At 58.8% G+C, this 24,401-nt stretch overlaps 2 protein-coding genes and 1 long non-coding RNA gene across 6 annotated transcripts; 2 read left to right on the plus strand and 1 right to left on the minus strand.

The window, feature by feature from the left end:
* The first annotated feature begins 211 nt into the window (after positions 1 to 211).
* PITPNM1 (phosphatidylinositol transfer protein membrane associated 1) lies at positions 212 to 13,641 on the plus strand. Of its 2 annotated transcripts, XM_047775104.1 has the most exons (24): positions 212 to 400; positions 1,332 to 1,450; positions 2,823 to 3,037; positions 3,122 to 3,243; positions 3,422 to 3,646; positions 5,486 to 5,812; positions 5,890 to 5,985; positions 6,076 to 6,183; positions 6,863 to 6,924; positions 7,018 to 7,268; positions 7,557 to 7,746; positions 7,840 to 7,947; positions 8,209 to 8,366; positions 8,453 to 8,658; positions 9,418 to 9,588; positions 10,154 to 10,318; positions 10,564 to 10,712; positions 10,838 to 10,948; positions 11,130 to 11,246; positions 11,463 to 11,611; positions 11,696 to 11,845; positions 11,936 to 12,119; positions 12,434 to 12,562; positions 13,161 to 13,641. In XM_047775104.1, exons 2-24 carry the CDS (start codon positions 1,373 to 1,375, stop codon positions 13,422 to 13,424), a joined length of 3,735 nt encoding a protein of 1,244 aa, XP_047631060.1. In that variant the 5' UTR covers positions 212 to 400; positions 1,332 to 1,372; the 3' UTR covers positions 13,425 to 13,641. The 2 variants fall into 2 exon arrangements, with proteins under 2 accessions (XP_047631060.1, XP_047631061.1); XM_047775105.1 differs by lacking the exons at positions 212 to 400; positions 1,332 to 1,450; positions 2,823 to 3,037; positions 3,122 to 3,243; positions 3,422 to 3,646 and adding an exon at positions 4,287 to 4,783.
* Positions 13,642 to 14,222: 581 nt separating this feature from the next.
* Positions 14,223 to 20,161, minus strand: AIP (aryl hydrocarbon receptor interacting protein). 3 transcript variants are annotated; one of them, XM_047775106.1, is made up of 6 exons: positions 19,928 to 20,160; positions 16,914 to 17,093; positions 15,604 to 15,792; positions 15,066 to 15,242; positions 14,833 to 14,974; positions 14,223 to 14,537 (listed from the first exon to the last, which is right to left on the minus strand). In XM_047775106.1, exons 1-6 carry the CDS (start codon positions 20,024 to 20,026, stop codon positions 14,332 to 14,334), a joined length of 993 nt encoding a protein of 330 aa, XP_047631062.1. In that variant the 5' UTR covers positions 20,027 to 20,160; the 3' UTR covers positions 14,223 to 14,331. The 3 variants fall into 3 exon arrangements, with proteins under 3 accessions (XP_047631062.1, XP_047631063.1, XP_047631064.1); XM_047775107.1 differs by lacking the exon at positions 19,928 to 20,160 and adding an exon at positions 19,764 to 19,906; XM_047775108.1 differs by having other exon boundaries at positions 14,465 to 14,537; positions 14,841 to 14,974; positions 19,928 to 20,161.
* Positions 20,076 to 22,180, plus strand: LOC125124872 (uncharacterized). The gene is made up of 3 exons (XR_007134331.1): positions 20,076 to 20,180; positions 20,481 to 20,587; positions 21,572 to 22,180. It is a non-coding gene; the product is annotated as an uncharacterized LOC125124872 (long non-coding RNA).
* The last annotated feature ends 2,221 nt before the right edge of the window (positions 22,181 to 24,401 follow it).

Here is a 24,401-nt window from a genome sequence, read left to right on the forward strand (position 1 = left end):
GGACCGAGAGTGCTTTGGGGGTGCCAAAGGACACAGCGGGAGCAAAAAGCGCCAGCATTTGGAGAAGGGCCTCCTCCCCACTGCCTTGGGGAAGGAAGGCTGGGGCCGCCCTCCTCTGCCGCGGGCGGGGCTGCCCGGACCCCGCAGGGGTGGGCAGGGCCGGCCGGGCCCAGGAAGGGGGCGGGGCGGCCGCAGTGACGCGGCGGGCGGCGGGGAGGGACCGCAGGGGCGCCGGCGGGCAGACCGAGAGAAAGGTCGGGGCCATGGGCCCGCGCTGCGCCTCCAGAGGGTCCGGCCACTGCTGGAATCCGAGGCCGGGGCTGGGGGCGCTCCGGCCTCCAATCCACGACACGTCCGCCCCCGCCCGGACCGGGTGACGGGCGCCCGCCCTAAACTAGAGGTGAGCCGGGACGCTGGCGGGAGGGCCAAGAGCTCCGCGGGGAACGGGGACGCCGGGGAGCAGAGGGAAGTGGGGACCACGGGGCCTCTCGCTCGCTCAATGGGGGTGGTGGCTGTAGCGAAACCGGGGCGCAGGTGGATGGAGCGGGTCTCTCAGGACGGGGGCCCGTGGGATACTTTTGCCTCAGCCCGAAGAGGGGTCAGCCTCGGGGAAGGATGATAGGCTGCACAGACGAGTGACCGGGGTCCAGGAAGGATGCTGGGAAGGGGAAAGTTGAGGACCGGTTGCCGGCCAGGGTGGGGAAGATAGATCTAGGGGGCCGAGGTGTTAGGTGTCTGGTCTTTGAAGGTAGGTTCGTGTGCGGGGGGGTGGGGAACACTGATCGAGATGCCGAGAGGAGGGGCGAACAGGGCTGCTCCGCGGAGAGATACCTCCGGGGGACAAGGTTCTAAGCGGACGCCCAAAAGTGGGGGACACGGAACCACACCGACTCGGGGAAAGGGATGCAGGGGGCGGGCCCCGAGGGGCCGGCTGTGGAAAACGGACCCGGAAGGAGGGGCCCGGGGGTGTCCAGGGGGGGATCCCCGAGGGATGCTGTTCCAAGGGGGCTTAGGATGCGGCCCGAGATGTGCTGCTGGCTTGCCAGCCCGCCGGCCTGCGCCCGTGGCTCTGGGGGGCCCGCGTCAGCCCGCGGTTGCCATGGCGATGGGCGGGCGGGGGGCGGGGGCTGCGCGGAAAAAGAGGTCAGCGCTCAGCCTCGCGGCGGCTCCGGGTCCCCCGCGGTGCTGGCTGCAGAGCTGGGCTCGCCGCTGCCTCCCCTGTGGCGGGCCCGGGCATGGGGTCCCCCGGCCCAAGCCCCTCGGCCCGCGCGCAGGGCTCGGGCCCGCGCGCCGCCGCCCCGCACTGACGGCCGCACGGTGCCCTGCGCCAGGAGGAGCGGAGGCCGCGCGCGGCCGGCTGAGCGCCTTCAGGATGCTCATCAAGGAGTACCACATTCTGCTGCCCATGAGCCTGGACGAGTACCAGGTGGCCCAGCTCTACATGATCCAGGTGAGGGCGGTAGGAAGAAGGAGACGAAAGTCGGGGGTCATGCTTCATGTCGGGTAACCGCAGGAGCGGGCAGGCCGCACCTGGGACAAGGGACCAGGCCCAGCTGAATCCCCCTCCAGTCTAGCTCTGGGGTTTGGAAGGACTCAGAGGCAGGAGAAGGAGAGAGAGGTTCCCTAGTCGGATGCAGGGCAAGGGGTGGTAGAGGTTAAGGACTGGAAGAAGAGGGTAGAGGGCCTAGTGGCACCTCCCCCCGCCCCAGTGCCCAGCCCCTGCTGTCCACATCTGATCTCTTTTAATCCTCCTTAGCATCTGTAATCCTTCAGGAGTAGGGAAAGGAGCACAGGAGGAGGCAGGAGTGGGAGGCAGAAAGTGAGGAGGGGTCCCAGGTGGTAGGGGTTCCCAGAGGGTGAAGGATCCTGGCAACCCCAGGCCCCAAAACTGTGACAGAGAGGGGCAGGCGGGAACCCCAGAGGGCGAGGTCTGGGCTAAGATGAAGCCGGTAGGGATCTGGGTTTGGGCCCGGAGGGAATGAGCAGGGCGGCTCTCCGGGAGGGGAGAGGGTAGGTGCCTGTTCCAGGTGTGCTCCTGGGAAATGTGGGCCCAGGGTCTGCCTAGGTGAGGGGGCCAGAACCCAGCGGCCCCAGAGGGTTGAGTGGTTCAAACTCCAGAGCTGTATAAGGGCAAGATCTGAGTGCTCTCAAACTATAAGGGGTGTGGCAGGAGTTGGTGTTGGGGTCCTGGAAAGATGGGCCGCTTTTACTCTCCTTGAGTCTTCCAGCCCCTTCACCCCCTTCCACCCCCCCCCCCTTGAATACTTCTCCACCTCACCTCTGCTCAGCACCCTCCATCCCCTCAGGTCATGGTCATGTTATTTTCCCAAAGAGGCCTTCCCTGGCCCTACTAACAAAATTGCAACCCTCCCTCTATCCCCTTCACTCTATTCTATGCTTTCTTTTTAGCGCTTTTCACCTTCTAACCGACCTTATAATTTGCTTTTGTCTGTTATCTGTCCTGTGCCTCCCTCCCCCCTGGAATGTAAGTCCCACCAGGGCAGGCAGGAGTCTTTGTTCTGTGCATCAGCAGATCCCAATTAATAGCATCCGAAACAAAGCCTGGGATGGAGCCGAAGACGATACATACTTGAATGACAGAGTCCTGGCCTGCAGAACCCCCGTAGGGGACTGCACAGCTGGGGACGGGACAGCGGCTGTCATCCTGACCCCAGAGCTGCAGGGGACCAGGATCAGGTTTCAGAGTTAAGAAGGCTGGGACTAGGGCCTTAGAGCTGCGCAGGAGGGCAGGCCTGGCCAGGGATCCCTTCCCAGGGGCTGCGCTGGGGCTGAGCTGCCCTTCTGCTCCACCTGGGCTGCAGAAAAAGAGCCGAGAGGAGTCGAGTGGCGAGGGCAGTGGCGTGGAGATCCTGGCCAACCGTCCCTACACAGATGGGCCCGGCGGCAGCGGGCAGTACACGCACAAGGTGTACCACGTGGGCTCCCACATCCCAGGCTGGTTCCGGGCCCTGCTGCCCAAGGCCGCCCTGCAGGTGGAGGAGGAGTCCTGGAATGCTTATCCCTATACTCGGACCCGGTGAGTGGCCGGGGCAGGCCAGGGGCCATGAGAGGAACAGCCCTAGTGGACACAGCATGACCCTCAGCCCTGCCCTCTGCCCAGGTACACCTGCCCCTTTGTGGAGAAATTCTCCATCGAAATAGAGACCTATTATCTGCCTGATGGGGGGCAGCAGCCGAATGTCTTCAACCTGAGCGGGGCTGAGAGGAGACAGCGCATCCTGGGTGAGGCCTAGCGCCTAGACCTAGCAGGAACCCCTGGAGCCCCTCTTGGGCCCCTTGCCACCTCGACAGGTGACAAGTCCCTGGCTCTCTCCGGGCCTAGGCTTCCTGTGCCCTGAGGGAAGGGGTGGCAGGGGCCGGAGGTGGCTGATGTGGCTCAGTGCTGCCGGCATCTCCTCAGATACCATCGACATCGTGCGAGATGCAGTGGCCCCCGGCGAGTACAAAGCAGAAGAGGACCCCCGGCTGTACCGCTCGGCCAAGACGGGCCGAGGACCCCTGGCTGATGACTGGGCACGCACGGCGGCCCAGACGGGGCCCCTCATGTGCGCCTATAAGCTGTGCAAGGTTGAGTTCCGCTACTGGGGCATGCAGGCCAAGATTGAGCAGTTCATCCATGACGTCGGTGAGCACCCAGCCACGGCAGGTTCCGTTTACCAGGCAGGCACCAAGTTGGGTGTTTGCGCCAGGGATGCTCCCGGTCTCCTGGGGACTTGGAAACATAAGCATCATTTCTATTTGGTGTGGTGAGCACCGAGGCAGAGGGGAGTGGCACAGCCTAGCCTGGGGTCAGCGGAACCTGGCCTGAGGGGCAGGCGAGGGTGCAGAGGGCAAGAATCTGGCGACGTGATCTCTGAGGTCCATGCCAGCTCTGACATTCAGAGATGCTGCTTCTCATTCATTAAGATTCTAAGACTTGGAGTTCCTGCTGTGGCACAGTGAGTTAAGGATCCTGCATCGTAACTGTGTGTTGTTTTTGTTTGTTTGGTTGGTTTGGTTTAGTTTGGTTTGGTTTGGGTTCTTTTTTTTAAGGGCCGCCCCTGCAGCATATGGAAGTTCCCAGGCTAGAGGTCAAATTGGAGTTGCAGGAGCCACAGAACTGCAGGATCCAAGCTCTGTCTGGGAGCTACACCACAGTTCACAGCAACACTGGATCCTTAACCCACTGAGCAAGGCGAGGAATCGAACCTGTGTCCTCATGGATTCTGGTTGGGTTCTTTACTACTGAGCCACAGTGGGAACTCCTGGCATGGCAACTGCAGCTCGGATTCCATCCCTGGCCTTGGAGCTTCCATGTGCTGCTGGTGTGGCCAAAAAAGAGAAGAACAACACAAAAAAGATTCAAAGACTCTCCAATGTCCTGTGGGTCAAAGGACTTAAGACTCGTAGGAGGGTTGCCAGCTCTCCCTGGCAACACGCTAAGGGGTGCAGGCCAAAGCTGTGACCTGTCATTTTCCCAGAGCCCCCCTACTGCCAGCTCCCAGTCCCATTCTCTGGCCCTGGTATCCAGAATGCTCTATTTCATGCCCCCCAAAAACTATCCCCACAGCTCCTGTGGCTCTGCTCTGCCCCACCTCCTAGGTCTGAGGGCAGGCTACCTGCAGATAGAAGGACCGGGGGCATCCAGGGACCTGGGTTCCCCTGCACCACAGCTCTCATGGGACCTCCCCAGATATGAAAAGCTGATATTGATCACAATAGGCCAGATCCTCTGCTAATCACTTTCCACGCACCATCTCCTGTAGCGCCCATGTCCCTCAAGGTAAGGACTACTAATACGCCCACTTTACAGATGAAGAAATTTAGCTTGGAAAGGGATATAGGTGCCTCGCCTTACATTTGGAAGAAGGCCAAAAAGCACAAGTAAGAAAATGAAGTTCACCAGCATAGAACCACCACGAAGATTCTGATGTATTTCCTCCCGGTTTATAGTTATAATGCAGTCATTACTCCTTTATTTCCTAGATAGTGAAGTTTCTAACCTTATTCCCCTGCTTAAGAGGAAAATATCCCAGAATGGGTATCGCCACAACGATACCGTCATTCACTAAGCGCCAGCACTTCCATTAACTATTAACACCTTCATTAACCATCAACAATTTCATTAACTGTTAACGCCTTAATTGCTAACGCCTCTGAAGAAGTCGGCAGGAAGCCGGCTGAAAGAAAGCAAGAACACACATTGGTCCCAGCCTCCCAAGGGTGTTGGGGTGGGCTCAGTGCTCAGAGTTGGGGTGTCCGGAGGGATAAAAGGCAGCGGGCAGGCAGGGAGGTCGGGCAGGCTGACAGAAACCACCATTTCCCCTTCATCTCCTGGCCAGGGCTCACCCTGCCCTACTCTGTGGCTCTGGGTGGGTGGTGTGCCCAGAGAAGCCATTACCCAAACTCAAGGGCTGGGCATGTGGCTGCAGCAGCCAGGGGATGGCGGGGGAAGGGCATGGTTCTGACGCCTGGGCACCTACAGGTCTGCGTCGGGTGATGCTCCGGGCCCACCGCCAGGCCTGGTGCTGGCAGGACGAGTGGACAGAGCTGAGCATGGCTGACATCCGTGCCCTGGAGGAAGAGACTGCCCGCATGCTGGCACAGCGCATGGCCAAGTGCAACACGGCCAGCGAGGGGCCTGAGGCCCAGCCCCTGGGGAAGCCAAGCACAGAGCCCCGGGCTGGGGCCAGCCATGCTAGCACCCCCGATGGGCCCGAAGCCCCCCCTGGCCCCGATGCTTCACCCGACGCCAGCTTTGGCAAGCAGTGGTCCTCGTCCTCCCGTTCCTCCTACTCCTCCCAGCATGGAGGTGAGGCTGGGGCTCAGCGACGGGAGGGACCGGCCCTCGGGCGGGACTCCCAGGCTGAGGCGGACGTGGCCCTGCAGGGGGCGTGTCTCCCCAGAGTTTGTCCGAGTGGCGCATGCAGAACATTGCTCGAGACTCCGAGAACAGCTCTGATGAGGAATTCTTCGATGCCCACGGTCAGCCACAGTAGCCCTGTTGGAGTTGGGGGCAGGGGGTGTCTCTGGGAAGCTCCCACCACCCTGTGACACAGCCCCTGGGCCCTTCAGAAGGCTTCTCGGACAGTGACGAGGTCTTCCCCAAGGAGATGACCAAGTGGAATTCCAATGACTTCATCGATGCCTTTGCCTCCCCAGTGGAGGCTGAGGGGGCCCCAGGTAAAGCTCCTGCATCGGGTTGCCAGCCGCCAGCACCCTGCCTGCAGTGGGGACCTGGAGAACAACTCATTCCTAAATTTAATGGGGTCCTACGATGAATGTCCATCCAGAAAGGGTGCTCCTTAAATGCACAGATGAATAATGGATGGGTGGATGGATGGAGTGTATTCGGGTTTCAGACACAGCCCAAAGAATGCAGGAATTAATCTGGAGTCCAGGAAGGCTTCACGTGGGAGGTGGGGTCTAAGCTGGATTTTGAAGGATGGGACCAGCTCTGTGCAAAAGAACTTTCTGTAATGATGGAAATGTTCTCACCACCGGCCGCATGGGGATATCAAGCACATGAAAGCTAGTGTGACCGAGGAACTGAATTTTGTATTTTAATTCATTTCAATTTAAATGCGCCCATGTGGTTAATGGCTACCATACTGGCCAGAGCAAGATTAGAATTTTCGAGGCAAACAGGCAACTGGGGGCGAGGCATCCGCATCAGCAGCAGGACCCGCCCAGAAATGTGCAAAGACCTTGGGAGAGTCAGGGGCCAGAGGAGGTCAGAGGAGGCTGGGAGGCAGGGTGGGGATGCTCAGGCAGACAGCAAAGCAGGGACGCCTGGAGGGCCAGGTGGGGGCATCCCCAGAGACTCCCTCCATCTCTTCCACTGGCTTTCCCCATCCTACAGACCCTAGTACCGAGGCCACCAGAGACATCGGGGATGGGAGCCGAGCACCCAGGGACTCAGAAGTGAGTATGCTTAGCTACCCCACCTCTCTGTTCTGCCCGCCCCCTGGCCAGGTGACTGCTCTGACATCCCTGGTGCCCCTTTGTGCCCCGCAGGGCCTGGATGGAGCCGGGGACCTCGGGACTGAGACATGCCCAGTCCACGCCCTCTTCCTCATCCTGCACAGCGGCAACATCCTAGACTCGGGTCCCGGAGACACCAACTCCAAGCAGGCGGACGTGCAGACACTGAGCCTAGCCTTTGAGGCCGTCACCCGCGTCCACTTCCCTGAGGCTCTGGGCCACGTGGCGCTGCGCCTGGTGCCCTGCCCGCCCATCTGTGCTGCTGCCTATGCCCTTGTCTCCAAGTACTGGTCGGGGAGGAAGGGTGGGGGGGGTCACATGGGGTCCCCGAGGTGTGGACAGCCACCTGGAGGCTCCTGGGACCAGAGAGGCCCCATGGGGGGAGGGGGAGGAGGCCAGGAAGCCAGCTGCCTGGGCCAGTCGCCCACTCAGCTGGACCTCAGCTTCCAGCCAATGGCTCCATCACAAAGGCCCCATGGTGCGGGACTTGCCGGCAGGCCAAGGGGATTTCGACAGGGCAGTGGAGGTCCTGGAACCTCCCCACCCATCCGTTATGTCCCCTCCTTCTACAGCCTGAGCCCCTACAGCCATGATGGTGACAGCCTGTCCCGCTCCCAAGACCACATTCCACTGGCTGCCCTGCCGCTGCTGGCCACCTCATCCTCCCGATACCAGGGTGCCGTGGCCACCGTCATCGCTCGCACCAACCAGGCCTACGCCGCCTTCCTGCGCTCATCTGAGGGCGCCGGCTTCTGCGGGCAGGTCAGGAGTTCTGTTCCTGGGCAGCTGCTGCTGGAGCCCCCCTCCACCTGCCTCCGCTGCTGCCCTTCCTGATGGCACTGCCCTCTCGCCCAGGTGGTGCTGATTGGGGACGGCGTTGGTGGGATCCTGGGCTTTGACGCGCTCTGCCACAGTGCCAGCACGGGCACTGGGAGCCGGGGTAGCAGCCGCCGAGGAAGCATGGTCAGTGTAGCTGGTGCCCGGCTCCCCAGGAGGGGAGTGTCTCTTCTGCTCTAGGTCTTGAGCTGCCCCTGGAATCTGACCTCTCTCCAGCTGTCCTCTGCTGCCTCCTTCCATCCACTCTGGGGCTTTGGCGCTGGGGCTCGGCTCGCCGGCTTTGTTTGCATCTCTGCCCCACCCCCCATGCTTCTTTCCTCACTTCCAAATAAGTAGAAATCCATTGTCTCCAGTCCTAAGGAGGTTTCTGTCCTCTATTCCAACTAGACCAACGAGCTGCTCTCTCCAGAGGTTGGCCCAGTGCGGGATCCCCTGGCTGACGGGGCCGAGGGGCTGGGCCGCCTCAGCCCAGAACCCTCAGCCCTGCCCGCCCAGCGCAGCCCCAGCGACATGGCCAGTCCTGAGCCTGAGGGCTCTCAGAACAGGTGACGTTCTGACCCAGTCAACCCTACACTGGGCTTGTGCTGCGCTGCAGAGGCCTCGGCACTGAGCGCCCCACCTCTGCCCCCAGCCTGCAGGCAGCCCCCGCAGCCACCTCCTCCGGGGAGCCCAGACGGGCAAGCACAGCCTCCTGTCCACCCACTGCCACCTCTGAGGCTCCTGATGGTCCCACCAGTGCCGCCCGTCTAGACTTCAAGGTCTCCGGCTTCTTCCTCTTTGGCTCCCCTCTGGGCCTGGTGCTGGCTCTGCGTAAAACCGTGATGCCCGCCTTGGAGGGTGAGCCCTGGGGTTTCGGGGAGGTGGGGGAGGGGGGCACAACTCATTCTTCATCCGCCCCTCCCCCACCTCCTCCAATCTTCGGCTCCCCTGAAACGCCGGCGTTAATGCCACTCCCCACTGTACAGATTAAATGGCCTGGCTAGAGAGGGGACCCTGAGCCCCAGAAAGAAGGGGACTTGCCGGAGTTCCCGTTGTGGTGCAGTGGTTAACGAATCCGACTAGGAACCATAAGGTTGCGAGTTCAATCCCTGGCCTTGCTCAGTGGGTTAAGGATCCCATGTTGCCGTGAGCTGTGGTGTAAGTCGCAGACACAGCTCGGATCCTGCATTGCTGTGGCTCTGGTGTAGGCCAGCGGCTACAGCTCTGATTAGACCCCTAGCCTGGGAACCTCCATATGCAGCAGGAAGCGGCCCTAGAAAAGGTAAAAAGAACAACAACAACAAAAAAAATAGAAGGGAACTTGCCAAGGCTATTTCCCAAAATGAACCAGGAGGAACGCATACCCACAGATGCACTTCCTGAGAAGGGGTCCAACAGGCCTGGGAAGTGCATCCTCTTGAACCGCTCAGCAAATTGAAGGCTCTGATCTGTGTTTAGCCAAGAGACCCGTCTCACTTTGAGCAGGACGTCCAGGGAATGTAGTCCCAGAAGCGCTAGTTAGGGGTCACACAGCATGTCAGGGTACCGCTTTCCACAAGCCCTACCTCCCAGTATGCCCAGCTGAATGCACTGCTCCTTTTATCTTCTGGGTACCAGTGGCCCAGATGCGCCCAGCCTGTGAGCAAATCTACAATCTCTTCCACGCGGCCGACCCCTGCGCCTCCCGCCTTGAGCCTCTGCTGGCCCCCAAGTTCCAGGCCATCGCCCCACTGGCCGTGCCCCGCTACCAGAAGTTCCCCCTGGGAGATGGCTCGTCCCTGCTGCTGGGTATGCCTCCAACCAAAATAAAGGGGAGGAGGAGGAGGGCACCAACACTGAGGGGTGGGCATGGCCCACACCACTGGGACTCTCGCGTCACCACTCCCAGGACCAGAGAGCCTTCCCCTGGCCCCTTGCACGGTCTGGAGCCCCAAGACCCTCTCACATTCTCTGCCCAGAAGTGGGAGGCATTGGTGATGACTGGGCTAGAGAGAGGAGGCAGGGATGCTGTTGGAGAGCAGCCACCCTCCACTGGGGGGCGCTTCTGTGTCCACGTTTAGGGGTGCATTGTGCCTCCACGTGCGCTTGTGTTCTGTACTGGTGTGTGCGTGCAAGTGAGTATCTGTTTGGCCCCAAGAGACAGGTGGGCCCTGGGTTGGTGTGGCAGTGGTAGGCATTCTGGCAGGAATGCAGCTGGCCGTTGGGGTGAGCTAAAAGGAGAACCCCCCCTTCATGTCCACCCAGATGTGGACCCGATTGGGGGTGGGGGGGCGAGCTGTCCTGGAACCCTGGGTGGGAAGACGGGAGGGTGACCTGGCCCAGGCAGCCACTGAAGTTGTCTCTCTACCTGCAGCGGACACTCTGCAGACCCACTCAGGCCTCTTTCTGGAGGAGCTGGAGATGTTGGTGCCCTCAACACCCACCTCTGCCAGCGGTGCCTTCTGGAAGGGCAGTGAACTAGGCAGTGATCCGCCAGCCCAGCCAGCTGCCCCCAGCACCACCAGTGAGGTGGTTAAGAGTAAGACAGCCAGCCCCCCAGCGCCCCCCCCCAGGGGGGGGGCTGCGCTTATTCCACCCTCAGAGCCCAGCGGAAACCCTTGCCCCCGGCACTTGCTCTGGAACTAGAGAACCCCAGCATCCAACTCCAGACCCAGCAAAGAGCGGGCTTGGTGGAAAAGAGGGAGGGAAGAGCGCTAAGGGCCAGACAGGTGGGCACGGAGTCGGAGGCCACCCCTGGCTCACCACCCACCATGGCCCGTGCAGTCCTGGAGCGCTGGTGGGGGACCAAGCGGATTGACTACTCACTCTACTGCCCTGAGGCGCTCACCGCCTTCCCCACCGTCACGCTGCCCCACCTCTTCCACGCCAGCTACTGGGAGTCAGCAGATGTGGTGGCCTTCATCCTGCGCCAGGTGGGCCAAGGATGCGGGGTGGGAGAGGAAACTGGACAAGGGTAGGGAGCCGTGGGTGGCGGGAGAGCCTGTCCCAGGCACCCTCCCCCCCTTCACGTGGCCTCGCCTGATCCGGTCCCGCACAGGTAATCGAGAAAGAGAGGCCACAGCTGACCGAGTGCGAAGAGCCGTCCATCTACAGCCCGGCCTTCCCCCGAGAGAAGTGGCAGCGCAAACGCACCCAAGTCAAGATCCGGGTACGTGCACGGCCCTGCCAGGTCTCCCCAGGATCCCCGCCCCTCAACACCTTCCTGGATCCCGCTCCGCCCACTGTGGTCCTGGCCCCACCTCCTCATGCATTGGCCCCGCCCAGCTCCTCCCGCAGTCCTGTCATCTCCCGGCTGCGGCCGCGGGTTCATGCCTTCTCTTCCCTGCCAGAATGTCACTTCTAACCACCGGGCGAGCGACACGGTGGTGTGCGAAGGCCGTCCCCAGGTGCTGAACGGGCGCTTCATGTACGGGCCCTTGGACGTGGTCACGCTCACCGGAGAGAAGGTCAGGACACAGCGGCCTCGGCCCGGGATAGACCAGCCCGCCTGGGGCCGGCCTCGCCCCAAGCCAAAGCTGCCGTCTTCCCTTCTGTGTACCCGCCCCCCATAGCTCCTGGTCCCGCCAAGGTTGAGCCCCCAACCCCATTCACCCCTGACGACAGACCCGCCTGAGCCCTCCACTCAGCATCAGGGGGACCCGCTCACGCCCTCTCCCCACCAGGTGGACGTCTATATCATGACCCAGCCTCTGTCGGGCAAGTGGATCCACTTCGGCACCGAGGTCACCAACAGCTCGGGCCGCCTCACCTTCCCGGTGCCCCCAGAGCGTGTGCTGGGCATCGGCGTTTACCCGGTGCGCATGGTGGTCAGGTGAGCGTGGGGCGGGGCGGGCCTCTGCAGGGCGGGGCTCCTCTAGGCCACGCCCCCATGTCGCTCATGCGGCCCTTGGCCTAGGGGCGACCACACCTACGCCGAGTGCTGCCTGACGGTGGTGGCCCGTGGCACTGAGGCCGTGGTCTTCAGCATCGACGGCTCCTTCACGGCCAGCGTCTCCATCATGGGCAGCGACCCCAAGGTGCGCGCCGGCGCTGTGGACGTGGTCAGGTAGGAGCGGCTGCCCCCCGCCCCAACTCTAGTCGTGATGACGGGTCCCCAGCCCCGGCAGGTGGAGCTGACCACTGCCCCACCGCACAGGCATTGGCAGGACGCGGGGTACCTGATCGTGTACGTAACGGGCCGGCCTGATATGCAGAAGCACCGCGTGGTGGCCTGGCTGTCGCAGCACAACTTTCCCCACGGCGTCGTCTCCTTCTGCGACGGCCTCACCCACGACCCGCTGCGCCAGAAGGCAATGTTTCTGCAGAGCCTGGTGCAGGAGGTGCGGCTGCGGGGGAGGGTCCTGACCCCACCGTTGCTCACCCCCCCACCTCGAGGAGGCCTATTTGGTCCCACCCCCATCCGGCCAGACCTAACCCATAGGAAAGCCTCCGATAGTCCCGACCCCGTGGTCCCAGGAACCCCTAGTCCTTGGTACCAACTAGGGAGCCGCCGATCCCACCCCAGAAGGGGCGGGTGACTAAGACTACGTGGCCCCGCCCTGAAATATTCTGAACCCAGACGCCCACCAGACTCCACCCCCCAGCCGCACGACCCCGCCCCCCCGGGGCTGCTGACCAGCCTCGCCCGCCACAGGTGGAACTCAACATCGTGGCCGGCTACGGGTCCCCCAAAGACGTGGCAGTATATGCGGCGCTGGGCCTGCCCCCGAGTCAGACCTACATCGTGGGCCGCGCTGTGCGGAAGCTGCAGGCTCAGTGCCAGGTGAGGGCCACCTGATGGAGGGGACTGCCAGCCAGGAAGGGAGTGGGTGGCTCGGCCTAGGCTGTAAGGGCCACCTGTGTGCTCAGAAGCACCTGGGCCGGCTGCGAGAAGGCCAGCGACTTCCTAGGACAGGCGTCACGAGCAGCTTGGAGCTGCGGGCAGGGCAGGATTGCTAACTTAAGCTGGAGTATGCTCCACGCCTTAAGGGGTGGTTGCACTTTGGCATGGCCCTGGGCAGAGGCCCTGACCTTTCTGAGCCTCAATTTCATCTGTAAAGTGGAAATGAGAACATGGGAGGGGCCTCAACCACTATCATGAAGATCACGTGATTTACCACGTGTCCACCTGCACGGGGCTGGGCACAAAGCAAGTGTTTGCTAAATATTTGCTGCTGTTACTTCCCTCCAAACCCCCATTTTACAGATGAGGAAACTCAAGAGAGGGGCAGAGCTAAGGGTAAAGCCGAGGGGTTAACCAAGCCGTGCCAGGCCTGTGATGCAGCCAGCACCACCCAGGAGCCTGGGGAGAGGGAGGGGAGGGGAGGGGAGGGCAGCGTGTGGACCAGCCATCCTCTCATCGCTGCCCACCCCGCCCACAGTTCCTGTCGGATGGCTATGTGGCCCACCTGGGCCAACTGGAGGCAGGCTCCCACCCTCACGCCCCCTCGGGACCCTCGAGGGCCGCCCTGGCCAAGAGCAGCTATGGCGGGGCCACCCCTGTGGACTTCCTCCGAAAACAGAGCCAGCTGCTTCGCTCAAGGGGCCCCAGCCAGGCGGAGCGGGAGGGCCCAGGGACGCCGCCCACCACCCTGGCTCGGGGCAAGGCCCGGAGCATCAGCCTCAAGCTGGACAGCGAAGAGTGAGGCCCAAACCGTGGCTGGACTCAGGTTATTTATTCACACACTTGAGGGGCCCAAGTGGCCGCCTGTGGAAGGCTGGGCCCCCAGCCCCACATCCTGCATCTCTGCGTAACCTTCCCTTTCACGTTGGGAGACCCGGCCCTGGGGAGGGGAGCAGCAGGGGCCCAGAGGCTTTTCCAATGCCTGTCAATCCTTGGAAATAAACACCTCCTGCATCCCACCCGGTGGCCCACCTGTCTGGCATCACAGGGCAGCCCAGCCCACAGTTTCTAGTCAATGCAGATGCTCAAGGGTAAAGAGGAGCCAGAAGGTGCCCAGGGTCATGCACCGGGTCCGGGGGCAGGGCCAGGATACGGACCTGGAGAGGCAGCCTACCCCACCCCACCATACCCTGCCTTCTCCCTGGGCCAGCCTTTCAGATTGCAGGGGCCCAGACCTGGCTTCTCACTGAAACCTCTGCCCACATTAGCTGAGGCCAGGGGACCATGAGATCTGAAGGGGTAGGGCTGCACTGGGAGGCCCCCTCACCCAGGCACTAAGCCTCCTGACCTGTGCTTGCTCTGTCCTCTTAGGACTGAAAGCGTCCTGGCACCTCAACCCTGGCCAGCAAGAAACTTCCTCTATGACAGAGACCACCTGCATTTCTCTGTCAGGGACACTGAGACCCAAAGAGGTCTCAGAGCTGGTGAATGGGGAGCTGGGATTAGAACCCCAATGCTCTGCCTCCCCAAACCACCCAAGTACCATGAAATGAGAGGTGATGACCCCAGCTCTCCCAGTGGATAAGCAGGCAGGCCCAGAGAGAGATAAATAAGGCCTTTATATACAGAGAAGCATGACAGAGTGGGAGCAGGTGGGCTGGTGGCAGCAGCAGTGGGCTGGGCAGGGGGGCTGGGCCGGCAGGGCCCTGTCAGTGGGAGAAGATGCCCCGGAAGCGGGCCTTGTCCTCCTCGTCCTTCTGCCGGATCCGCGCCTCAAGAGCCCGCAGCTCGCGACTCACGATGGGCGCCAGGGCCGGGTCCAGCTCCAGCACCTTGGCAAAGTCAGCCTGGGCCTCCTGGGCATTCCACACTGCTGCGTGGGCCTTGCCCCGCTTGAAGTAGGCCTTGACGTTGTCTGCGGGGGGTACCAGTGGGCAGGAGGCCCACAAGGGCATGAGGGGGGGACCAGCCAGCTGCTTCTGGCACCAAGGGCCCATGATGGGACGGAGCCCTCCCGACCTGAGGATGCCATCCCCACCCCGTGATGCCACGCATACCTCGCGGGCACCGCAGGGCCCACGGCCCTGCCTGCTCCATGGGAGTTCAGAATGGGGGCGGACATTAAAGGCTCGGTTCTGGGCCCCAGTCCCTGTGGTGACAGAGCAGGCCACTCCCCTGCCCGCCCTGGCGCCCCAGGGCCCAGCACTCACCATCATACTTATTGAGGATGGAGGAGCAGTGGTCCAGCACTTCATAATATTCTTCGGCCACCAGCTTACACTGACAGTAGTTGAGCAGCAGTGGCGTGATCTGCTGATCCAGCTGAATCCAGTCAGGGGACCCAGGCTGTTCCTGGGGGTATGGGGGCAGGAAGACGGCAAAGGATGCTGAAACCTGGGCTCCCTCACCCCCTCCACTCACCCACTACAGCCTCAGGCAGCACCTTCATTTGAAGGTTCTTGAGGCAGGCGATGGCGTCGTAGTACTTGGCGGCGGCCTCCTTCACATGGCCCTCGCGGTACAACCGGTTGCCCTCCTGGTGGATGACTGGCACTGCCTTTACCTTCTCCTCGTCCGTCATGGCCCACGGGTCCTGCTGGTACGTGCCAGGGTTCTCCACCTGCCAGGGCGGAGGCCAGGTCAGGGCCCGGGGCCAGCCGCGGGGCTGACCGCGTCCGGGACCCTGGATACCGGAGGCAGGATCGCTTGCTCACTCACTGACCATTCAATAAACATTTATGTGGCATCTCCTATGTGCCCAGCATTGTGCCAGGTTCTAGAAACGAGATGATGGGGATCCCCGCCCTCGCAGAGGCCTGAAGGTGGGGGAGGGGCCCCGGGGGGGGACACCCAAGGGGACTGCCAGGTGTCCCTGTCCCTGCCCTGCCCCAATCCCCCAACTGGCCCTGAGCCTACCCACTGTGGGCCGGCAGCACCCCCTGAAGCTGGGCCGTGAGGGGGTCTGGCGAGGGGCCTCTCACCTTTAGCATCTCGATGTCGAAGATGAGAGGCTGGGGCTTCTGCTGCAGAGCATCCAGGTCGGCGTGGCCCAGGGAACCGTGCTCGTGCATCTGCGCGATGCCGCAGCAGTGCCGCTGGCCCTCCAGGGGGTCCTTGCCCGCGGCGATGTTCCGCAGACTCTTGGCCACCAGCGGATACAGGACCACATGCTGCAGAAGGGTGAGTGGGCACCAGGGGCTCTGTCACCGTGGACTGGCTACAGATGGGCCCAAGAGGCCCGGCGCCCTGCCCCCTCACTATCCAACAAAGGACTCCTCAGCCTGCCACCTCTACCCCAGTGCAGGTCTCAGGTCCCGCCACACTTCTTGGCCACCAAACTGAGCCAAGCACCTGCCCCTCCAACTCCCCACAAACACACACTCCCACTGTCCCCAGCTCCCCTGTCCTTCCAGGCCCAGTGGAATTCTTACCTCTTCCTCCCCTCCTTCTCCTGGAGCACTGAGGGTCCCTCCGCATTCTGTTCCCGGCCTCTGTCTCTCCTGCCCCACCCCACCCCCTTTTCAGGGTCCATCTCAGAGCTGGGTTCAGGACAGCAAGGTCCAAACCCTCGGTGGAGACCCTCAGGCATAGGGAACATCCACTGGGACGGCAGGAGCCAGGCTACCCCCAGCCCAGTCTAACCAGCTCCTCTCACCGAGCCTGTTGTCTGCACGCGCCAGAATGCTCAGCTACCGTGCCTCCAGCCAGCAGCCATGCCCTGAGTCTTGGCCCACACTGGGCATCTTGAAGCTAAGGTAACCAGGCCCAATCGCTGACCTCAAGTAGCTTAGACGCAGACAGAGGACCAGATCCTGGCCATGCAGAGCACGAGGGGCTGGAGGACCCAGCAGAGGGGTTCGAGTCAACTACCAGTAGTCAGGGAAGGCTTCCTGGAGGTGGTGACCCTGGAACTCAGTTTGAAGCAGGAGGGAGGATCTTGGTCAAGAAGAAGATAGAAACACAGGGAGGTGGATGGGAGGGAGAGATGGGCAGGGGCCAGACCCTGCAGGGCCGTGTGGGCATCTATCGCTTCCGTGGTAGCTGGCCAGCGACCAGGAGCCAGAGGGGTTTAAAGCAAGGAGGAGCTAGAAGGGTCACGGCATTTGAGAACCGGTCCCAGCTGCAGCCTGGCTAATGGGGAGGAAAAGACAGAATAGGGGCCGGGGTGCCTGTGTCCTGGTACTGTGGGGCCCTGGAGGGGGTCAGGGGTGGCCTGGCCAGGGCAAAGGCCCTGGGATGGGGGGTGGGGCGCCGTCGGGCAGCCCGCCGCCGAGCGCGGGAGCTCAGGTACCTTGACATCGCAGCGGAACTGGGCGATCTCCCCCTCCCGCATGGTGCACACGATGGTCTCCCACACGGGCAGCTTGAACTTCTTGCCCATGATGAGCTCCATGGGCTTGCCGCGCAGCCGGCTGTCGTCCAGCACAGCGCCCTCCTCGTCACTGCGCAGAGTCCGGTAATGGAACGTGGCCTGCAGGTCGCATGTGGGATCAGGCAAGGGCACAGCCGTCCCCCCCACCCAAGGACAAGCGCAGCTCACAGCCTGCGGGTGCCACAGGCGACAGGGGTCACCACCCGACCTCACACGGGGCTTTGCCACCCAGGTGAGGATCCTGTTGCAGAGAAGGAAGCGGGTGGACGGGCCGGGCTGGGAGCCAAAAAGCCTGGCTCCAATCGTTCTTTCAACAAATATTCACTGAGCACCTGCTACGGGCCTGAGCTCTGTGCTAGGCCCAGCCATGAACAAAACAGACAATACTGCCCGCCCCCATGGGGTCACACGGAACTTCTACAGGAAAGAGAGGGTCCACAAGCAAAACACGCCTCATGAGGTGGAGCTAAGTGCTGTGGGCCAGAGAACAAAAGGCAGGAGTTCCCGTCATGGCGCAGCGGAAATGAATCCATGAGGTTGCGGGTTCGATCCCTGGCCTCGCTCAGTGGGTTAAGGATCCGGCGTTGCTGCGGCTGTGGTGTAGGCCGGCAACTGTAGCTCCAATTTGGCTCCTAACCTGGGAAGCTCCATATGCCACGGGGACACCCCCAAAAAAAAGAAGAAAAAAAAGAAAATGCAGTGGGGTGAGGCAGGGTGAGCTGGAGTGGGGTGCCAGAGCCCTACAGAGGGGTGGTGTGCGGGCTGTTCAGGAAGCGGGAGGGCAAGGTAGCAGAAGCAGAGTGATCGAGGAGGTGGGGTGATGCATTTCGGGCTCACTGGTGGGTAGGGAGGGCCCCCCACAGGGCCTGCAGGCTGGGTGAGGACTTTGAGAGGGGAGGTGCCCAGGTTGGGGGCTGGACCCAGCAGAGGGACACTCGCTGCCGTGGGTTCTGCTGCTACTGCAGTGAGAACAGGCTGGAGAGGAGGGAGGACAGAAGCAGGAAGGTGAGTTAGGAGGGTCCTGCAATAACCCAGGGGAGAGACGACGGTCTGGACCAGAGCTGTAATGTGAGGAGGGGTCAGACTGTGGGTACGCACCCCGAGCATCCGCTGTGGGATGTGAGAGGATGGAGGTTGCCATGGACACTGGGAGGTCTTTGGCCTGAGCACCCAGAAGGTTGGAGGTGCCCTTAACTGAGATGGGGGAGCAGGTTGAGTCTGAGTTGCCAACGAGACATCCAGGTGGAGGTGGTAAGCAGGGAACTGGATAATCAAGTTCAAGGGAGCAGTAAGGCTAGAGATATACCATGGGGAGTGGTCCAGGCATGGAGAGTTTTTTTTAAAGACAGGAGCCTGGATGAAATTATCTCAGGGTGAGTGAAGAGAGGTCTAAAGACTGAACCCTCAGAGTTCCCTTGTGGCTCCGAGGGTTAAGGAGCCAGCGTTGTCACTGCTGTGGAGTGGGTTTGATCTCTGGCCTGGGAACCTCCCCCATGCCTTGGGCACAGCAGGAAAAAAAAAGACAAAAACCGAAGCCTCGACAGGATATGGTTAGAGGCGCCCACGCTCTTCACCGCCACGCCATGCCACTCCTCTGAACCCCATTTCCGCATCAGTAAAACGCAGTCAACAATAGCACCTACCCTACACTGTGAGAATGAAAGAAAATAAACTTGTCAAGCATTTAGCCTGGTGCTCATGTGAGCCCTCCATCAACACAGGGGGTGGGTTCCTTGGTTTACCCAGCCCTTTTCTTTGGTGTCATTGGTGGTAGGGCTTCGCTATTTTTACAGTGTTCTCTCCATGTGGTGTCTGTTCCCTCCAGTGGCTCCCTTGCCAGGACCTCTTTCAAGCCCCAAAGCCCCCAGCTGGTGGGGGAATCCGCCCACATCCACATCCCTTCTCTCCACTCAGGAAGGCCCTTCTTAGCATCACTGATCACTAGAGCTACGCAGCTCTGCCCTCGGAGCACTCATATGGGGACAGGCTGGGATCTTTACCTGCCCGATCCGAGCATAGCTCTGCCCAGGGAACATGCCCTCATTGATGGCAGCTCTTACTTTTGGTGTCCCCAGTATTTTTTAAATGTTAAACTGTTCTAGTCATCAACGAGGTATGCCACTTCAGTTATTTTGGGGGCTGGCATCATTACGCATTTGCTCAATATTCATGTCCTGTGTGACGGCTCTGCTGGGCACAGGGCTGCCCCCAGGAAGCTCCCTGCTCTACAGACAAGTGGCATCGGAGAAAGGCCCTCCAGGAGGAGGGAACTGCATGACCAGAAGCAAGGAAGCCTGGAGATGTACATTGTTTGAGGGAAGGGGCTGGAGAGGCTGAAGCCGGGGCCCTGGATGTACCAAGGAGGAAGCTAGGAGGTTCTTTACTTCCCAGCCCTTATCTGTCCCTAGCGATGACAGGTAGAGCAGGTGGAAAGCTGCCCAAAGGCTTCTGATTTGGCAGACCTGACCTCTGGGCCTGTTCTCTGGGTTTGTGCGCCCCAGGGCCTCAGTTTTCCCATCTAAGCAATGGGAGCTGGTCTGTGTTTTCAGAAGGGCCTTCCATCTATAAAAGATCTTGAGCCTTGCAACCCAGGGGCCCCTCCCAGAGCCTGGGTTTCCTGTTTAGGGTCTTATCCAGCTCTGGGTCTGCGCAATCAACGAGGTCAACCCCCCCACCTCCTACAACCAGTTTGCGATGACGGACGGCCTCCCGGACCAATGCGGTACACAGCGAAGCCAGGGGGCGGGGCAGAAGCACATCCGAACTCACCCTCTACTTAAATCTAGACCAACCAGCGTCGAGCTCGGCATGTGCGCGGTAGGGTCACCGACCACTGCTATCTGGGCATGCGCAATCTCTCGCCTAAGGCCTCCTCCCGCCTCGCATGCGCAGCGCGCCGCGGTCGGATTGAGGGGAGAAGGGAAGACCCGAACCTTGGTTCCATCCTGAAAGTCAGGGAGCTCTCCTCGGCCCTCCTGTATCACACGCTTTTGGATCCCGTCCTCCCGGAGTCTTGCGATGATATCCGCCATCCTCCTTCCCCGCTGCTCTCTTTCGGCAACTTCCGGATTCGCTCGGCAGCTTCCGGACCTGCTTCGGCAACTTCTAGCACTTCGGCAACTTCCGAGCTGGCGCCATTTTGGCTGAGGGCAGACGCCAAAAAGGGCCCGAACGTGGAGGCGGATGGTGATTGGTTCTCTGTGCGGCGCTGAGCGCGCGGGTCCAATTGGGGGCGGGGCCTAAGGCGGTCCAAGGGGAGGGCCCGGGCCTGTCAGAAAGGCGGGGTTGGAGTCCGCCCCGCGGGGCGGGGGCGTCCCTAGCAATTGTGTCATTGAACTGATTTCCAGAGGGCCCTCCCACGTGGCCGTGAGCCACTCCATTTAAAGTAGTAGAAGTATAAGAGCATTAGGGAGCTGGAATGGGGCGAGGGGACCTCGACCGTAACGCCACCCCCTAAAACTACTATTTTCGGGTATTCCTCTCTAGGCTTTCCTTTCTTTGAGCATATCTAGCACCATAGTCGTGACTTTTGAGTCCTGGATGTTCCTCTTTGAAAAAAGAAGTGGATAGGCGTTCCCAGTTGTGGCTCAACGGTAAGGAACCCGCCTAGTATCCATGATGTGGGTTCGGTCCCCGGCCACGCTCTATGGGTTCAGGATCTGGTGTTGCTGCAAGATGCCGTGTAGATCGCAGACCCAGCTGGGATTTGGTGGCGGTTGTGGGTGGGCCTGCAGCTGCAGCTCTCTTTTGACACCCTAGCCTGGGAACTTCCTTATGGGGGGGGGGCGCCCTAAAATAAACAAAGTAGGCATAAGAAGGAGGGGGAAGGAGGGTTTCAGTAGCCCTGTGAGAATCACTCCCATGCTCCCCCAAGAGACTGACAGCTCCTTGAGGGGTCTGGGGTGGGTGTGTCCTCACATAGTAGGTGTCTGACACATAGTAGGTGCCTGGTGAATATCAGAAAGTACATGAATGATAGAAATGAGGTACTGCGGGGGCTAAGACAGCATTTTTCTCTCTGGTTCTGTCTTCTCTCTGGCTCTGGTGATTGGCTGTGAAGAATGGCTACAATAAGAATCTTCTCCCCTCCCCTTTTTTAAAAAATCTTTTTAGGGCCACACCAGAGGCATATGGAGGTTCCCAGGCTAGGGTCGAATCGGAACTGTAGCTGCCGGCCTACACAGCCACAGCAATGCCAGATCTGAGCCGTGTCTGCAACCTACACCACAGCTTGCGGCAACGCCGGATCCTTATCCCACTGAGCAAGGCCAGGGATCAAACCTTCATCCTCATGGATGCCGGTCAGATTCACTTCTGCTGCGCCATGACGGGAACGCCTCTTTTCCCACTTTTGAAGTTTAGGTAACCAAATAAAGGGACTGTTTTAGGGCCTGTCTTCATCCCATCCTCATAACCATGAAAAGTCACTGTCCGTCCCCTTTGACCAGCATGCTAAGGGCCTCAGATATTTATAGTGGTTCGTTTCCCACAAGAAGTCCCCTGGGAGAGGCAGAACATCTGGGGTGAAAGGGAAACATGCTTTGTTTGTTTTTTGCTTTTGTTTTTTGCCCACACAGGAAGTTCTACAGGCAAGTTCTGCCAAATCTGAAGCAACAAGTAGTTTGTATCTTACACAGATTGTCCTGGAAAATGGAAAAAGAGAGAACGCCAACCAACAAGTTTTATGAGGCTAGTTTCATTTTATTTCCTGAACCAGATAAGGATACCATAAACCAAGAAAAGCATACACTCATTTTGCTCATATAGGTTTGAAAAACCCTAGAGGAATGTTAAGCTGATTGAATCCACTGGTATATATAAAAATGTGTCCATATGCTAAGTGAATGTCATTTGCAAAAAGACACATGCTACGTGATTCCATTTATACGAGGAACTTAGAGTAGTCGAGTTCATAGACAAAGTTGTAGAGTGAGAGGAGGGAGGGAAATACCAAGTTTTGTCTTGGAATACAAAGAAGTCCTGGAGACCGGCTGTACAACGCTGTGAACATAGCGGGCGCGACGGAACTACGCGCTTCAAAATGTTCAAGATAGGAGTTCCTGCCGTGGCTCAGGGGTATGGAACCCAACCCCAGTGGGTTAAGGATCCAGCGTTGCCATGATCTGTGTTGTAGGCTAGAGACTCGGCCCGGATCAGGCATTGCTGTGGCTTCAGCACAGGCCTGCAACTAGAGTTCCAATTCAACCCCTAGCCCGGGAACGTCCGTATGCTGTGGGTGTGCCCTAAAAAAAAAAAAAAAAAAGTTTGATAGTAAATTTTATGTTATATGTATTTTACCACAAAAAATTCAATTTTTTTTCAAAAAAAAAAAAAAAAATCCCCAAATCAAGTAGGACTCATTCCAAGAACATAAGAATGGTTTAACATTAGAAACCTCCAGTACTGTGATTCATCATTTCAGCGAACTAAAGGAGAAAACTCGTATGATCATCTCAAAATATGCAGAAAAAGCATTTGACAAAGCTTGTGTGGGTGACTATTCAAAACTATTCAAAACTCACAGTTAGGAAAAAAGAGGAAGATTCCCAGGTTGACAAAAGCCATCTGCAATTCAGTGCGATAGAAGAAGCATTCCCATTCCCTTCAAGAGCAGGAACGAAATAAGGAGGGGTCTCTATGAATGGTGCTCTTTCGCAAAGTATTAGAAGTCCCGGCCAAAGCACTAAACCAAGAAAAAGAAACGAGTCACTGTATCTGCATAGAAAATCCAGCAGAATCTACAGACAATTTTAACAAATCAGGACTTCCCGTGTGGCTCAGAACATAACTACTCGGCGTTGCTTCTACCGTGGCTGTGGCTCGACCCCTAGCCTGGGAACTTCCATGTGCTGCAGGTGCGGCCACTTGTTAAAAACACAAAAAACAAATCGGAGTTCAGCAATATTAAAGGCGTATAAGCTAAGCTACCCCAAATCAATAACACTCTTAACACTATCCATAGCCCACCCGAAAATGCAGTAGAAAATAAGAGACACTCCAAAGAGCAATAAGGAGTTCCTGCTGTGGCTCAGAGATTTAAGAACCCAACGTAGAGATGAGGTGTGTTCAATCCCCGGCCTGGGAACTTCCATGTGCTGTGGGTGTGGCCCACACACACATTTTAAAAAAGAACAATAAAATTCAAAGTATTTAGGAAATAGAAAACACAGCCCACAACTTTTGGAGAAAAAAATTTTTTTTTTTCTTTTTAGGGCCGTGCCTGAGGCCTATGGAAGTTCCTAAGCTGGGGGTCAAATCCCAGCGCAGCTGCCAGCCTACCCCACAGCCACGGCAACGCTGGATCTTGAACTCACTCATCGAGGCCAGGGATCAAACCCACATCCTCATGGACACTTGGGTTCATTTCTGCTGGCCACAACAGAAACGCCATAGAAAAAAACTTTTTAAGAACATAAGAGATACACTGAAGTGACAGACCTTGTTAATAGCTAGAACAGTTTAATATTTAAAGCTGCAGTTTATCCCGAAATTAATCTGGAAGTTAAATGAAACCCCAGAGAAAATTAGGAGGATTTTTCTTTTCTTTTTTTTCTTTTTCTTTTTTTTTTTGCTGTGCCTGCGGCATGTAAAATTTCCTGGGCTAGGGACCGAACCTGAGCCACAGCTGTAACAATGATCCTTAACTGGCTGCACCACCAGGGAACTCCTGGGAAGATTTTTGAAGTATATTTTTGTAATATTTCTGTAGAATAAAGGTCCATGAGAAGCTAGGCTAGATCAAGTTTGAAAAAGATGACCAAAATAGCAGACTTGCCCTGCCATGGGAAACCACACCACAAACCACAGTAAAACAAAACAAAACAAAACAAAACAAAAAAAACAGCACATGATACTGGCTGAGAATTAGTGAAGTAGACCAAAGGAACCAAAGGTAGAGCTTAAAACAGATATACATGTTGACAACAATATTGGTTTGTGTTTGTTTGTTTTTTGTTTTTGCTTTTTAGGGCCGCACTTGTGGCAGATGGACGTTCCCAGGCTAGGGGTCCAATTGGAGCTACAGCTGCCAGTCTACACCACAGCCACAGCAAGGCGGGATCCGAGCCACGTCTGCCACCTCCACCACAGCTCACAGCAATGCCAGATCCTTAACCCACTGAGCGAGGCCAGGGAAGGACCCATGTCCTCATGGATACCAGTCGGATTTGTTTTCCCCTGAGCCCTGGTGGGAACTTCCAGTAACCCTCTTGATATGTGATAAAAGTGGCCCCACAGTTCAGAGGAAGCGGGTTCACTCTACGCTGAAATAAATCTGGATTTCTTTTTCGCACCACATTCAAAGGTAGACCCCGTAGGCTTAAGGATCTTACGAATTGTGATAATACTTAACATTGATCAAGTGCTTAGATGGGCCAGGCACCATGTTATGCCTCTCACCCTGCACTG

This window comes from Phacochoerus africanus, chromosome 4, assembly GCF_016906955.1.
Source record: "Phacochoerus africanus isolate WHEZ1 chromosome 4, ROS_Pafr_v1, whole genome shotgun sequence".
In the NCBI taxonomy this organism is placed as follows: Eukaryota; Metazoa; Chordata; class Mammalia; order Artiodactyla; family Suidae; genus Phacochoerus; species Phacochoerus africanus.